The sequence below is a fragment of the Bos taurus genome, chromosome 7 (genome assembly GCF_002263795.3).
Source record: "Bos taurus isolate L1 Dominette 01449 registration number 42190680 breed Hereford chromosome 7, ARS-UCD2.0, whole genome shotgun sequence".
Taxonomy (NCBI): domain Eukaryota; kingdom Metazoa; phylum Chordata; class Mammalia; order Artiodactyla; family Bovidae; genus Bos; species Bos taurus.
In genome coordinates this window covers 83,989,680-84,003,802 of record NC_037334.1, presented here as the reverse complement: position 1 = coordinate 84,003,802, position 14,123 = coordinate 83,989,680, and the positions used below count along the sequence as shown (strand labels likewise).

Here is a 14,123-nt window from a genome sequence, read left to right as displayed (position 1 = left end):
CCTTGTATATTTCACACCAGTAGTTCTCAACTGAACTTGCAGTACACGTGGAGGCAGAGATCCCCAAAGATCTGTTCAGCAGGTTCACAGGTCAATGCTATTTCCATAATAATTATAAGATTTTCTTCAACATCTTCACTATACTAACATTGGTACTAATGCCACAAAAAGGTGGTGAGTAAAACTGCTAGAGCTTTAGCACAAATCAAAACAGTAGCATCAAACTGTACTAATAGTCTTTATAGTCACCTTCATCATGCACATGCTGGAGAAAAAGAGAAAAGAAAGATCAAGCTCAGTTAAGAATGTCCTTCATGAAACAGTAATGACCATTAATTTTATTAAATGCCAGTGCTGGCTGTATCTTTAATATTCTGTGTGATGATATGGGTCTCACAGGGAGAGCACTTCTGCTGGGTACTGAAGTGTAGAGATAATCTTCAGGAGTCATACTTGGGAGATTGTGTGATTTGCAAGCTGAACCACCGCCTCCTTTTTTGAACATCAGGTTTACTTCAAAGAACAACTAACAAACCATGACTATTCGCAACTGGAGATTTGGCAGATATCTTCTTGAAAATGAACTCAAGTAGCCTTGCCATATTAGGGAAAACAGGTGACAGTATGTGTTGCTAGATAAAGCTTGAAATTTCAAGGGGAAATTAGAAGTTTGGAAAAAGTGTAATTGCCGGCATGAACTTGAGAGCTTCCAATATTTTAAGATTTTTTAATGAAATTGGTAGTGATAGTAACAAACATGCCTTTTTTGATATTATATAATAATAAAGTGTGTAATCTTTTAAAGAGTCCACATAGCTCAGTGAGTCTGTATTTTCCAAATGACCAATGCATGATGTTACAAAACCAAAATGCATGGGTAATAAAGGTCCATTCAAAGTGCAGAATAAGCCAATGGGTCTTAACATGATGAATATGAGAATTTTCCTGGGAGATTTTAGATTACACACTAGAGCTAACATTTAAGAAACTGTTTTTTGTCAAGTTGTGATACGGTAGCAAAGAATATGAACACTTATCTGGAAAAGTTATTAAAATGCTGCTTCTTTTTCCAACTAGATATCTATGTGAAGCTAGATTTTCCTCACATACTTCAGGCAAAGAATATTTTGTAGTCCACTTGATATAGAAGCAAATATGAGAACCTACTTATCTTCTCTTAAGTCAGATACTGAAGACATTTTAAAAAAATGTAAAATGAACACAACTCAGTAGAATTTTGGCTTTGGACAATTTTATGATATTATGAAGCTTATGTTAAGATGTAATTGGTTTGCTAACTGTAATATTTGATTAATAAATTATTATGATTATAATAGTTCTTTAAAAATCAAATATTTCTAAAATGTGTTATTTTCATTTTTAATACAATAAGCATTTTTATATGTGTGAGTGTGTGTGTGTGTTATGTATCCCAAGTATCAGATGTGAGTGCATTTGCTTTTTAGGGCCCTCAATACTTTTTAAGAGTAAAGGAGTCTTGAGATCTCAAAGTATGAGAACCAGTGCACTAAATAACCTGCCAGTTTTTGACATTACAAATATCAAAGGCTGTCACCTTTCTCTTAACCTTCCCTGTGATGTACTTGGTTGAATAGAAACCTTTAATTTCTTTTTGGAGGCAATTTCATTTTTCCTTCACATTTTGTACTTTTCTGGTCTTCTTAAAAGAACATTTGTCTTTAACTTTAGGGTCATAAAAATATGTTTCTACATTTTCTCCTATTAGATGAATAGTGTTACTTTTCACATTCTGTCTTAAGTACATTCCAATCCAACTTCATTTTTCTCTACATAGAGAATCAATTTTCCCAGCACCATTTACTAAATAATCTATCCTTTCCCCACTGACTTGTAATGCTGTCTCAAGGGTAAATATATATTTAGTCTCTTTCTGGATCCCCCTTCCAATTCACATGTATTTTTTCCTACCTGTGTGCTGCTGTTGTTCAGTTGCCCAGTCGTGTTGGACTCTTTGCGACCCCATGGACTGCAGCATGCCAGGCTTCCCTGTCCCTCACCATCTCCTGAAGTTTGCCCACGTTCATATCCATTGCATCGATGATACCATCCAACCATCTCATCCTCTGACTGCTCTCTTCTCTTTCTGCCCTCAATCTTTCCCAGCAAATAGGACTTTCCCAGTTAGTCAGTTATTCACATCAGATGACCAAAATACTGCAACTTCATCTTCAGCGTCAGTCCTTCCAGCCAGTATTCAGGGTTGATTTCCTTTTAGATTGACTGACTTGATCTCCTTGCTGTCCAAGGGACTCTCAGGAGTCTTCTCCAGCACCACAGTTCAAAGGCATCAATTCTTCGGCGCTCCACCTTCTTTACGGTTCAGCTCTCACAACTCTACGTGACCATGGGGAAGCCCATAGCCTTGACTACATGGACCTTTTGTCTCTGCTTTTCAATACATTGTTTAGGTTTGTCCTAGCTTTCCTGCCAAGAGGCAATTGCCGTCTAATTTCATGGCTGAAGTCACCATCTGCAGTGATTTTAGAGCCCAAGAAGAGGAAATCTGTCACTGCTTCTGCCTTTTCCCCTTCTATTTGCCATGAACTGATGGGGCTGGATGCCATGATCTCATTTTTTTAATGTTTAGTTTTAACCAGCTCTTTCACTCTCCTCCTTCACCCTCATCAAGAGGCTCTTTAGTTCCTCTTTGCTTTCTGTCATTAGAGTGATGTCATCTGCCTATCTGAGGTTGTTGATGTTTCTCCCACCTGTCTTGATTCCAGCTTGTAACTCATCCAGCTGGCATTTCTCAATATGCTCAGCATATAGATTAAACAAACAGTGTGACAGCAGACCGCCCCGTCGTACTCCTTTCGCCATCTTGAACCAGTCAGTTGTTCCATACAGGGTTCTAACTGTTGCTTCTTGACCCACATACAGGTTCCTCATGAGACAGGTAAGATGGTCTGGGTATTCCTATTGCTAGTACCACATTACTTTTATTTCACATGGTCCTGGAATTCTTAATACATAGCAGACTTCTCCCATTTTATTACTTCTTTTCGAAGATTCATTTTGCTATTAATGGAAGTTTGTCAATGTATCATTCAAAATAAAAAAGTATAGGTTTTTAGAATAAAATTTTTATGGCAAATTTACAGAGTTGAAAGAATAAATTTATTGTATTATTTCATCCATTAAAATTTATACTGGTATTCTATAAGATCTAGTTAAAAAATATTCTCCTAAGATCATATTAATTATTTTTGAGGTAAATTTCTAGGTATTTTATAATTATTTTGGTATTATAAACAGCATCTTATCATTTTTTTCACTTTAATTGTATGTGTATTTTGAATAGGTAAGACACCTACACATTAGAAGTTTCAAAAGACACAAAAGATTATAATAAAAATTCTTCCTACTTCTCTCTCTTCAAGATATCTGTTTACCTCCATTTGAAACTATTGTTAGGCAGTTTCTTGGTTTTGCTATATAATTATAATTATATACAAGAAAATATGCATGCTATTTGCCCTTTATAGTGAAGAGGAGTATGCAGTACACATTGTCCTTACTTTCTTTTTTCATGCAGTTTCCAGATAATTGTAGATCTGCTGTGGTAGAACACCAAAACTTGAAAGCAGTAATTTCTTAAATTGTATCCCAAGATCTCTCTCTCCTCTCTCTTTGTCCGCTTCCTCTCCTTCATTTCTATTCTTTTGTCTTACAACTGAATTGTATTCATTTTCTGGACTTCTCCATAATAAAATGGCTTAGACACCTATAGACATTTTAAATTGTTTGAAATTGTGTTATATATAACACTGCAGGGGACAACTTTGTACACAGAGAACAACTTGGTACCTACATCATTTTGCCTATGTCTGATTATACTTGTAGCCAACAGTCCTAGAATGAAATTGGTGACTTTAAGAAAATATGCATTTGTCATTTTGTGTCAAGTCATAGATTGTCCTTGATAAAAGACTGTGTTGTTTATACTCTCACCATGAATGTATATGCTTGCCTATTTCTTTATACTTTTGCTATACCGTATAATTTTTTTTTTTGCTTTCTGCTCTTGTGAAAGGTGAATTTTAGTAAGTTGGGGTAGATTTAATTTGATTTATATGAGTAAGATTGAGTATCTTTCATATTTAGTATTCATAGGTATTTCCTTAGATCTCAACTAATGAAATCCTTTGCTCATTTTATCCACTAATTTGAGTATTGTTTATTTCGTATGCAAAATTTCCTTACATACTGGGATCTATTTACTGATTTTCTCTTCTGTTTTATTGATCAGGCTGCCTTTGCATGTGCCAGGATCATGCTATTTTAATTATTTGTGTTATATTTTCCTTTGATAATTACTGATACAGATGAATTAAATGTGGATCTTATATTAAGCAAACTGGCAGAAGTTTTTAATCTTCATTATTATTAATTTCTCTTGAATTTTCAAAGTAAATTTTTATATCATCTGCCAATATGAACAATATCTTTATTCCATCCCATTGCTGTTTAGAAAGGATTTCATAACCTGTCTTTCTGCTCGCTACTGTCTTATTCAACTGTGACTCTTTGCTTGAAGTAGCCCCAATGGAAACTTGTTCAGCTTCATTTTAAACTTCATTTTACTTTATATTTTTTATTCTCATTATTTCCAATTGGTTTTTATTTATATACTTGTTTCTGTCCTGTGTTCCAAAAACTTCTTTATCTTAGAGATTTTTTTTTTAATGTGAAGTCTTAACTTGCCACTTTTAAATTATTTTTTTCTATATTAGTTCTTTTTTTCTTCTTCTGTTCCTGAGAGAGTTGTTTTTTATTAATATCTTGGCTAGTGATATACCTGGTGGGAAAGGTGAAACCCATGCCCTAGCTTCATTACTCCGGGTGAATTGGTTATGGCTGTATTCAACTAAAATCTGACTTCTCCCTGCAGAAGACCTTGTCTACTCCAGATATTGCTTTTACTAAGACCCCCATCCCTCTGTTTTACTTTCTTAATCTGTGGACAAGGAGTGTGGTGCAGAAGGTGAAGCAATCAGGTCTTTTAGTGACTGCGGGCTCTTCATTCCCACCTGGCCTCCCATAGGCAATAGGCTGGAAATGGGAAAAATGGGGAGGAGCCAGGCAAACAAAATGAGAATGAGAAATGGCACATCTAGAAAGCTCTCCCCTCAGTTACCTATTTTCATCATAATTGGCTCCTGGATTTCCTCTGTGCACACCCCAGACACACAAACATGCATTAAAGTCTCAAAGATTCCTGAGGGTTTCCCAGGGTTTTTTGTGTTAGAGTTTGATCAGTCTCAGAAGGCTTTCTGTCCTAGAATATATTTGATGCTGGATTCAGCAGAGAGAGCTAGAAGCCCACGGTAGTTTGCCATCTTGTGAGGAACTCATTGATTTCTCCCTTTCCCCCATGTTGAATCTAATGGTTAGATTTACACACACACACACATACAGGCACACACATGTAAACATAATAGCCCTGAATTTCTTATTAGCACATAGCTTTGGAAGTTGATTTCATATTTTTAAAATATGGTTATTATGATTATCAGATCACATAAGGGACGAACATGGAAAAGGAATGCTCCTTTTCATTTAAAGAACAAAAAAAACTAAAAATCAACCCAAAAAAAGCAACTACAGAGCTTTCTGAGTGGCAGGTGTTACTAAATTTCTGCATGCATTCTATCATATAATTTTCACACATAAGAATTCTATTAAAATTCCTTTTACTGGGGAAGAAATTAAATTTCAGGAAGCTTAGACAAGCTGTTGAAGATTATATTGGTGAGAAGTGGAAAAACCAGGGCTGAAACTCAGTCCTTTTTTGTCTTCTGCCTGGGCTTTGCCTGGATTCTAGGCATTCTAGGTCCATATTATGTTTCTTAATATTTACATTAATACAGGGAAAGCAGTTCACTCAAAATACCTTAGAATGTAAATACTTTTATTTTTTAAGGACATGCAGTGTACCTACCACCTAGTGGAAAAATAATTTCTCTGAAACAAGATAAATAAATGAAAATATTTTATTGCATATCCAAATGTCTATCAAAGTCACAGGGAGTAATTTGGAATTTCTGATGCAATCCCCATTCTTTATTATATTTGCTGCTGCTAAGTCGCTTTAGTCGTGTCCGACTCTGTTCGACCCCATGGACTGCAGCCTACCAGGCTTCTCCGTCCATGGGATTCTCCAGGCAAGAACACTGGAGTGGGTTGCCATTTCCTTCTCCGATGCATGAAAGTGGAAAGTGAAAATGAAGTTGCTCAGTCGTGTCTGACTCTTAGCGACCCCATGTACTGCAGCCTACCATGCTCCTCCATCCATGGGGTTTTCCGGCAACAGTACTGGAGTGGGGTGCCATTGCCTTCTCCCTTATTATATTTAGACCTTCATAAAGGCAGAAAAAGACAAAGTAGAAATCAGATCACTTTCTAGCCAATGTTATTTTACAAAGAATCACAAAACCCCGTAAATAATGTTGGAGTAGGATGAAAGGGAATTGCTTGCAATAAGTTTTGTGGTAGAGATATTTCTAAAATCAGGTGATAACCTTCTTCCAAGGCGTAGTTTATTTCTTACAGTAATATAAATTCCTGGTATTTAAATTTGAATATAACCATGACAGTGAAATCATAGCTCTTTTATATATGATTTTATTATTTCAAGCTTAATAGTGCTAGATAAAGGGGAACTCAAAAGCCTAAAACTTAATAATTGCTAATAATCCCTGAACCAGTATTCTGTGAATCACTTTTTGGTTTTTATTTTTTATTTGATGAAAACAGTACTGAAATTTAATTACAAATAGCTACTTAAAGTGTTTAGTATATGAAAGGAGAATTCCATGACAGAGGAGCTTGGTACAGTCCATGGGGTCACAAAGAATTGGACATGACTGAGCAATTAACACCTTTACTTTCAACTACTTAAAACAGATACATCCCAAGGAGGGTGCTGCTTTACTCTCTGGAGTTCCAGCTCCTTGAGATATATATTCAGAGCTTATAAATATTAAAGCAAATAAGAATCTTTTAAAACAGCATTTCTGCCATGCCTTCGAAATATGTACTCAGATTTTCATTTTTTGATTGTTACTCAATTTAAGCTTCAGAAAAATTAGTCAACAGCTCATCAGCTGAAACTCTAGCAGAGATAATTTGACCAACTACAAGAAGGTGTAAACAAGATAATTGAAACAAGATAAAAGATAATTGAAAAAGCAATGTTCAGCACTTTCAAGTGGAATTTGGCTTGCAAAACAGGAGGACACTTTATTCATAGTGTCCAGTGTTTGTTATATATATTAGAAAGATTTAGACTATGAAGACTCTCCATTTGAAAAATGAAGATAGTGGATGAATATGGCTCTTTCACAGCATTGTGCTCATTTACCTAATACGTTAAGATAGTCTCTTTTGGAGCTTACCTTTAACAAATCTAGCAATTAAAATTCCCAAATCAATCTTTAGAGAACTAACTGAGATTAAAGAGTAATAAGCAAAATTTACCTTGATGGGGAATATCCTCTTATTTGTACCTCCAAACAAAAATGAGACATAAAATGTATTCATGTCAGTAATTTTGATGTCTTAAGTACTAAAATGAGAAAAGCAAAATTGGATATATGAGTCAACTCACTTGGCCCTGTTGGAGAAAAAAGGACCCACAGGCCCAGAAATTAATAAGAAAAATATCGTTTATAGGTTTATATTACAGGAGTGAAAGATGGGCATGCTCACATATCAGAGGCTGGGGACCATTCACCCCAGTTCTTTAGCTCATCCAATTTCTGGATTTTCTTTATAAACAAGTAAGACAGAGAATCGAGTAAGACAAAGCCCCTGCTGGGAGAGATTGAAGGCAGGAGTAGAAGGGAATGACAGAGGATGAGATGGTTGGATGGCATCACCAACTCACTGGACATGAGTTTGAGCAAGCTCCGGAAGATGGTGAAGGACAGGGAAGCCTGGCATGGTGCAGTCCATGGGGTTGCAAAGGGTCCATCATGACTGAGCAAAAGAACAACAATAACAAAGACAGAATCATTTTGTGAACATTAGTTGGGGAAGAACAATCTGAGATAGAAAATGAGATTTAGAGAAACTCAGAATAGAGAGGAAAGTGGACTGTGCCACGTTAGCAAACTTTCAGAAGCTTGAAAGGACACTGACTACATGAAGGATTCAGGATTTCCCTTAACATATTAACATCTTTAAAGTCTATGTGCTGTGCTGTACTAAGTCGCTTCAGTCACGTCTGACACTTTGTGACCCCTGTGGACTGTAGCCTGCCAGGCTTCTCTGTCCTTGGGATTCTCCAGGCAAGAATACTGGAGTGGGTTGCCATTTCCTTCTCCAAAGAATGTTTCACACCCAAGGATAGAACCTGTGTCTTATGTCTCCTCCTACATTGACAGGTAGGTTCTTTACCACTAGCGCCACCTAGGAAGTCCCTTAAAATCCATAAATCCAGGGAAATAAAAGATGGTAGACTTTTCAAACACCCCAAAAAGATGTCCTTTGCATTATAGGGGACTGGAATGCAAAAGTAGGAATTCAAGAAACACCTGGAGTAGCAGGCAAATTTGGCCTTGGAGTACAGAATGAAGCAGGGCAAAGGCTAAGAGTTTTGCCAAGAGAATGCACTGGTCGTAGCAAATGCCCTCTTCCAACAACGCAAGAGAAAACTCTACACATGGACATCACCAGATGGCCAACACTGAAATCAGATTGATTATATTATTTGCAGCCAAAAATGGAGAAGTGAAAACAAGACCGGGAGCTGACTGTGGCTCAGATCATGAACTCCTTATTGCCAAATTCAGACTTAAATTGAAGAAGTAGGGAAAAACACTAGACCATTCAGATATGACTAAAACAAATCCCTCATGATTATACAGTGGAAGTGAGAAATAGATTTAAGGGACTAGATCTGATAGACAGAGTGCCTGAAGAACTATGGATGGAGGTTCGTGATATTGTACAGGAGACAGGGAGCAAGACTATCCCCAAGAAAAAGAAATGCAAAAAAGCAAATGGCTGTCTGAGGAGGCATCATAAATAGCTGTAAAAAGAAGAGAGGCGAAAGGCAAAGGAGAAAAGGAAAGATATACCCATTTCAATGCAGAGTTCTGAAGAATAATAGAGATAAGAAAGCCTTCCTCAGTGACCAGTGCAAAGAAATAGAGGAAAATAATAAAATGGGAAAGATTAGAGATCTCTTCAAGAATATTAGAGATACCAAGGGAACATTTCATGCAAAGGTGGGCTCAATAAAGGACAGAAATGGTAGGGACCTAACAGAAGCAGAAGATATTAAGAAGACGTGGCAAGAACACAGTGAAGAACTGTACAAAAAAGATCTACATGACCAAGATAATCACGATGGTGTGATCACTCACCTAGAGCCAGATTCCTGGAATGTGAAGTCAAGTGGGCCTTAGAAAGCATCACTACGAACAAAGCTAGTGGAGGTGATGGAATTCCAGTTGAGCTCTTTCAAATCCTGAAAGATGATGCTGTGAAAGTGCTGCACTCAATATGCCAGCAAATGTGGAAAACTCAGCAGTGGCCACAGGACTGGAAAAGGTCAGTTTTCATTCCAATCCCAAAGAAAGGCAATGCCAAAGAATGCTCAAACTACCACACAATTGCACTCATCTCACACACTAGGAAAGTAATGCTCAAAATTCTCCAAGCCAGGCTTCAGCAATACATAAACCGTGAACTTCCAGATGTTTAAGCTGGTTTTAGAAAAGGCAGAGGAACCAGAGGTCAAATTGCCAACATCCGACGAATCACCGAAAAAGCAAGAGAGTTCCAGGAGACATCTATTTCTGCTTTATTGACTATGCCAAATCCTTTGACTGTGTGGATCACAATAAACTGGAAAATTCTGAAAGAGATGGGAATACCAGACCACCTGACTTGCCTCCTGAGAAATCTGTATGCAGGTCAAGAAGCAACAGTTAGAACAGTTAGAAGCAACAGTTAGAAATCAGGACAGGAGTACATCAAGGCTGTATATCATCACCCTGCTATTTAACTTATATGCAGAGTACATCATGAGAAATGCTGGGCTGGAAGAAGCACAAGCTGGAATCAAGATTGCCAGGAGAAATATCAATAACCTCAGATATGCAGATGACACCACCCTTATGGCAGAAAGTGAGAACTAAAGAGTCTCTTGATGAAAATGAAAGAGGAGAGTGAAAAATTTGGCTTAAAGCTCAACATTCAAAAAACTAAGATCATGGCATCCAGTCCAATCACTTCATGGCAAATAGACAGGGAAACAGTGGAAATAGTGGCTGATTTTATTTTTGGGGGTTCCAAAATCACTACATATGGTGATTGCAGCCATGAAATTAAAAGATGCTTACCCCTTGGAAGGAAGTTTTTGACCAACCTAGATAGCATATTAAAAAGCAGAGACATTATTTTGCTAACAAAAGTCTGTTCAGTCAAGGCTATGGTTTTTCCAGTAGTCATATATGAATGTGAGACTTGGACTATAAAGAAAGCTGAGCACCGAAGAATTGATGGTTTTGAACTGTGGTGTTGGAGAAGACTCTTGAGAGTCCCTTGGACTGCAAGGAGATCCAACCAGTCCATCCTAAAGGAAATCAGTCCTGAATGTTCATTGGAAGGACTGATGTTGAAGCTGAAACTCCAATACTTTGGCCACCTGATGCGAAGAGCTGACTCATTTGAAAAGGCCTTGATGCTGTGAAAGATGGAGAAGAGGAGAAGGGTATGACAGAGGATGAGATGGTTGGATGGCATCACCAACTCAATGGACATGAGCTTGAGTAAACTCTGGGATTTGGTGATGGACAGGGAGGCCTGACGTGCTGTATTCCATGTGGTCACAAAGAGTCGGACAGGACTAAGCGACTGAACTTAACTGAGTTGCAGTGTTTGTCTGGGGTGCAAACTCCAGGGATTGCTTTTGTAGTTCCAATTTTTGACTTTTTAAATATATGACATGAATGTACATATTAAAAACAAATGATTATAGAGGAGCTGGTTTCTTCATGCACAACCTCTGCCATTTCATATGTTAACTCTTATAGTCCTGTCAGAGAGTAGAAAGCCCTTACCACTTACATGAATGTGAAGATTTCCTGATTTCTCTGGAAATGGTCTCTGAATTACACCAATTTAAATCTCTTATACTATGTTATTATTAATATTAATAATTAAGAGAGGAGAGCTTTATAGCAATTTGTCAAGATCATTAAAACATTACCTTTCTACTGAACTTGAGATTTTATAGACATCATAAAGGCATTTTAAAGTGAATGTAACAATTTTTAATGTTTGTCATATATGTAGAAAATATTTTTCTTGCATGGTAGTATTTAATGAATTATTATGTTGTATTGAAAGGAAATTTATACTTAAATATGAGAAAAATGTTGAAAAACTTCTTAGGAGATAATTATGCTGTAGCAAACTGTTGTATTATGACTTGGAATGGGGAGAAAATATGGAGAGAAAACATCAGTTAGAACATCTCCATATAATGGAAAGTATTTGGTGAAAACTCTCCATGACAAGTGTGTACTTAACACAAGCAGAAATTACAATATAAAGATTCAGAAACTGAAGATACTTTTGCATTTGTTTCTTGCCATCATTGTTATCTTTACCTTTTTTTTATTCTAACACTCAAAGATCTCAGGGATTTGCATGTTTTATTTTAAGGGAATTTCTTGAAGTTTAAGCAATTGAGGCACATTAACAGTTATTTTGGTATTAGTTTCACGGTAACATCATTGAGGTTATTTTGAGAAGATAATATGCTCATTTTTCACTTTGCTAACTCACACTTACATATCATAATCACCAAATGCTTTCAATACTTATATTTTGGGGACACATTACCCTTTTTAAAACTTGTTCATATATATTGCTTTACTTTAAAAATGAAAAGTATACCATTAGAGAAAGGCATTTTGAAGCTAAACTTGATATAGGCTTGATTTATACTATTTTCAATCTTCACTAATAAATAAAAATGTTCCATTTGCAAATGTGACACTGTAAGCATTGTTATCTGAAAGCAGGGAAATTATAGTTGATTGTGCTTTGTCTCCTCAGATAAATTTACAGAGAAAAATGAGAGTTACTGGTGTGATTACTCAAGGAGCCAAGAGGATTGGAAGTCCAGAGTATATCAAATCCTACAAAATAGCATATAGTAATGATGGAAAAACTTGGACAATGTACAAAGCGAAAGGCACCAATGAAGACATGGTAAGACTTCCATGTCATGCTTATTGAACATAACCTGTCATATGTAATCTATTACCAAGTGACTACTGAATATTCAAAAGTAGTCTTATGTTGTTGAAAATAAATTTATGACTTTTTTAATAGGACCAGTGGTGTGTGGAGAGGGTAAGGAGTTATCCCAAATTATCAGTGTATAGTAGTGACCATATAAATCTTCCTCAGATTTTAATTGGTGGGACAATAAACACTTTATCACAAGGTTAGCATGGTCCTGTGCATGACAGTTAAGTTTTATTTTAACAACAGTCAGCTTTAAATTTCATTTTATTGCTTTGACAGATCATCCTTCTCCTTAAATAAATACAGATCAAAACTGTTAAAGAAAAAATAAAATTTTTAAAGAGAAACACCGAGTTATAGAAAAGATAAATATCTTTCTATACTTAATATCTTAATATTGGAAGAAATTTTTGTTATTCTGCAGAATAAAGTATTTTAGAGGAATATATATCAGTGTGCATCTTCCATAATGATATTCAGTATCTCCTTTGCCCTTTCATATATTTCCAAATTTTTAATTAATTTTAACACAAATTTCTAATTTTAAAAAGCAGCAATGTAGCTCATTCCATTTAAAACTGAATCATTAAAATAGACTGATAAATTTTATGAAAGATTTTTTTAATTAACTTCTTAAAAGGTTTTTTGATTACTAGGCTATATAAAAGATAAAGTAAAATGAGATTTAAAGGAATTAAAAATAACACATTTTAGCATTTAAATTTTAAAGATAAATTGGTTTTTCACTGGAGATATGTATATAAAGAAATATGAGTCTCTTATCCAATGATCTGGGACTTGAGGACTCACACCCTAAAGCATCATGAATTTGATCACAGCTTGGAGAAGGAAATGACAACCCACTTCAGTACTCTTGCCTGGAAAATCCCATGGACGGAGGAGCCTGGTAGGCTGCAGTCCATGGGGTCGCGAAAAGTCGGACACGACTGAGCGACTTCTCTTTAGAGAAACTAAGTGATCAGGAAATAACATTGAAGGCTGGTTCCTAAAACAACATACATAATTACTAAGTAGCAAAATGAATAGATAGACCCAGATCCGGGACTAAGTTGAGGAGGCATTTCCCTTTAGAAGCATTCCATTCTAAAGGACTGGACTTAAATTAATAAGCCAACATAATAGGGTATAGATTAAGCCATAGGTTACAGTGGTTTATAGCTTTAATGAGGATTCTATCTATAGATTTTAGATTTGCTTCTGATGGCAAAGTAAGTGAAAGTTGCTTAGTCATGTCCAACTCTTTGCGACACCATAGACTGGATAGTCCATGGAATTCTCCAGGCCAGAATACTGGAGTGGGTAGCCTTTCCCTTCTCCAGGGGATCTTCCCAACCCAGGGATCGAACCCAGGTCTCCCGCACTGCAGGCGGATTCTTTACCAGCTGAGCCATAAGGGAAGCCCTGATGGCAAGGTGCTCTCTAAAAGCTCCAGACCTCTAAATTATTTAGTCCAATCTTTGAGGGACTTGGTTGGGTAGGATATAGAGTCAATATTTGAAAATAGGGTTTTTTTTTTTTTAAAAAAGCTGCAATGAATAATTTTAAATTCTGTTATTTCTTTATATAGGTATTCCATGGAAACGTTGATAACAACACACCCTATGCTAACTCTTTCACACCCCCCATAAAAGCTCAGTATGTGAGACTCTACCCCCAAGTTTGTCGAAGGCATTGCACTTTGAGAATGGAACTTCTTGGATGTGAACTGTCAGGTGAGTCTCATATTATCTATTTTTGTACTCTCTTTAAAGGAAAACAAAGCACAATTGTATGTAGTGTGTTGCTAGCTT

The 14,123-nt window shown here is 36.3% G+C and overlaps 1 protein-coding gene across 2 annotated transcripts in view; it reads left to right on the top strand.

Moving 5' to 3' along the window:
* The window catches only part of EDIL3 (EGF like repeats and discoidin domains 3), a 480,622-nt gene that overhangs the window by 320,258 nt on the left and 146,241 nt on the right, over positions 1-14,123 (top strand). For both annotated transcript variants that reach the window (XM_005209726.5, XM_002689374.7), the window contains 2 exons: positions 12,118-12,273; positions 13,901-14,045. In XM_005209726.5, the coding sequence (XP_005209783.1) occupies positions 12,118-12,273; positions 13,901-14,045 (301 nt within the window). The remainder of the gene's footprint in view (positions 1-12,117; positions 12,274-13,900; positions 14,046-14,123) is intronic.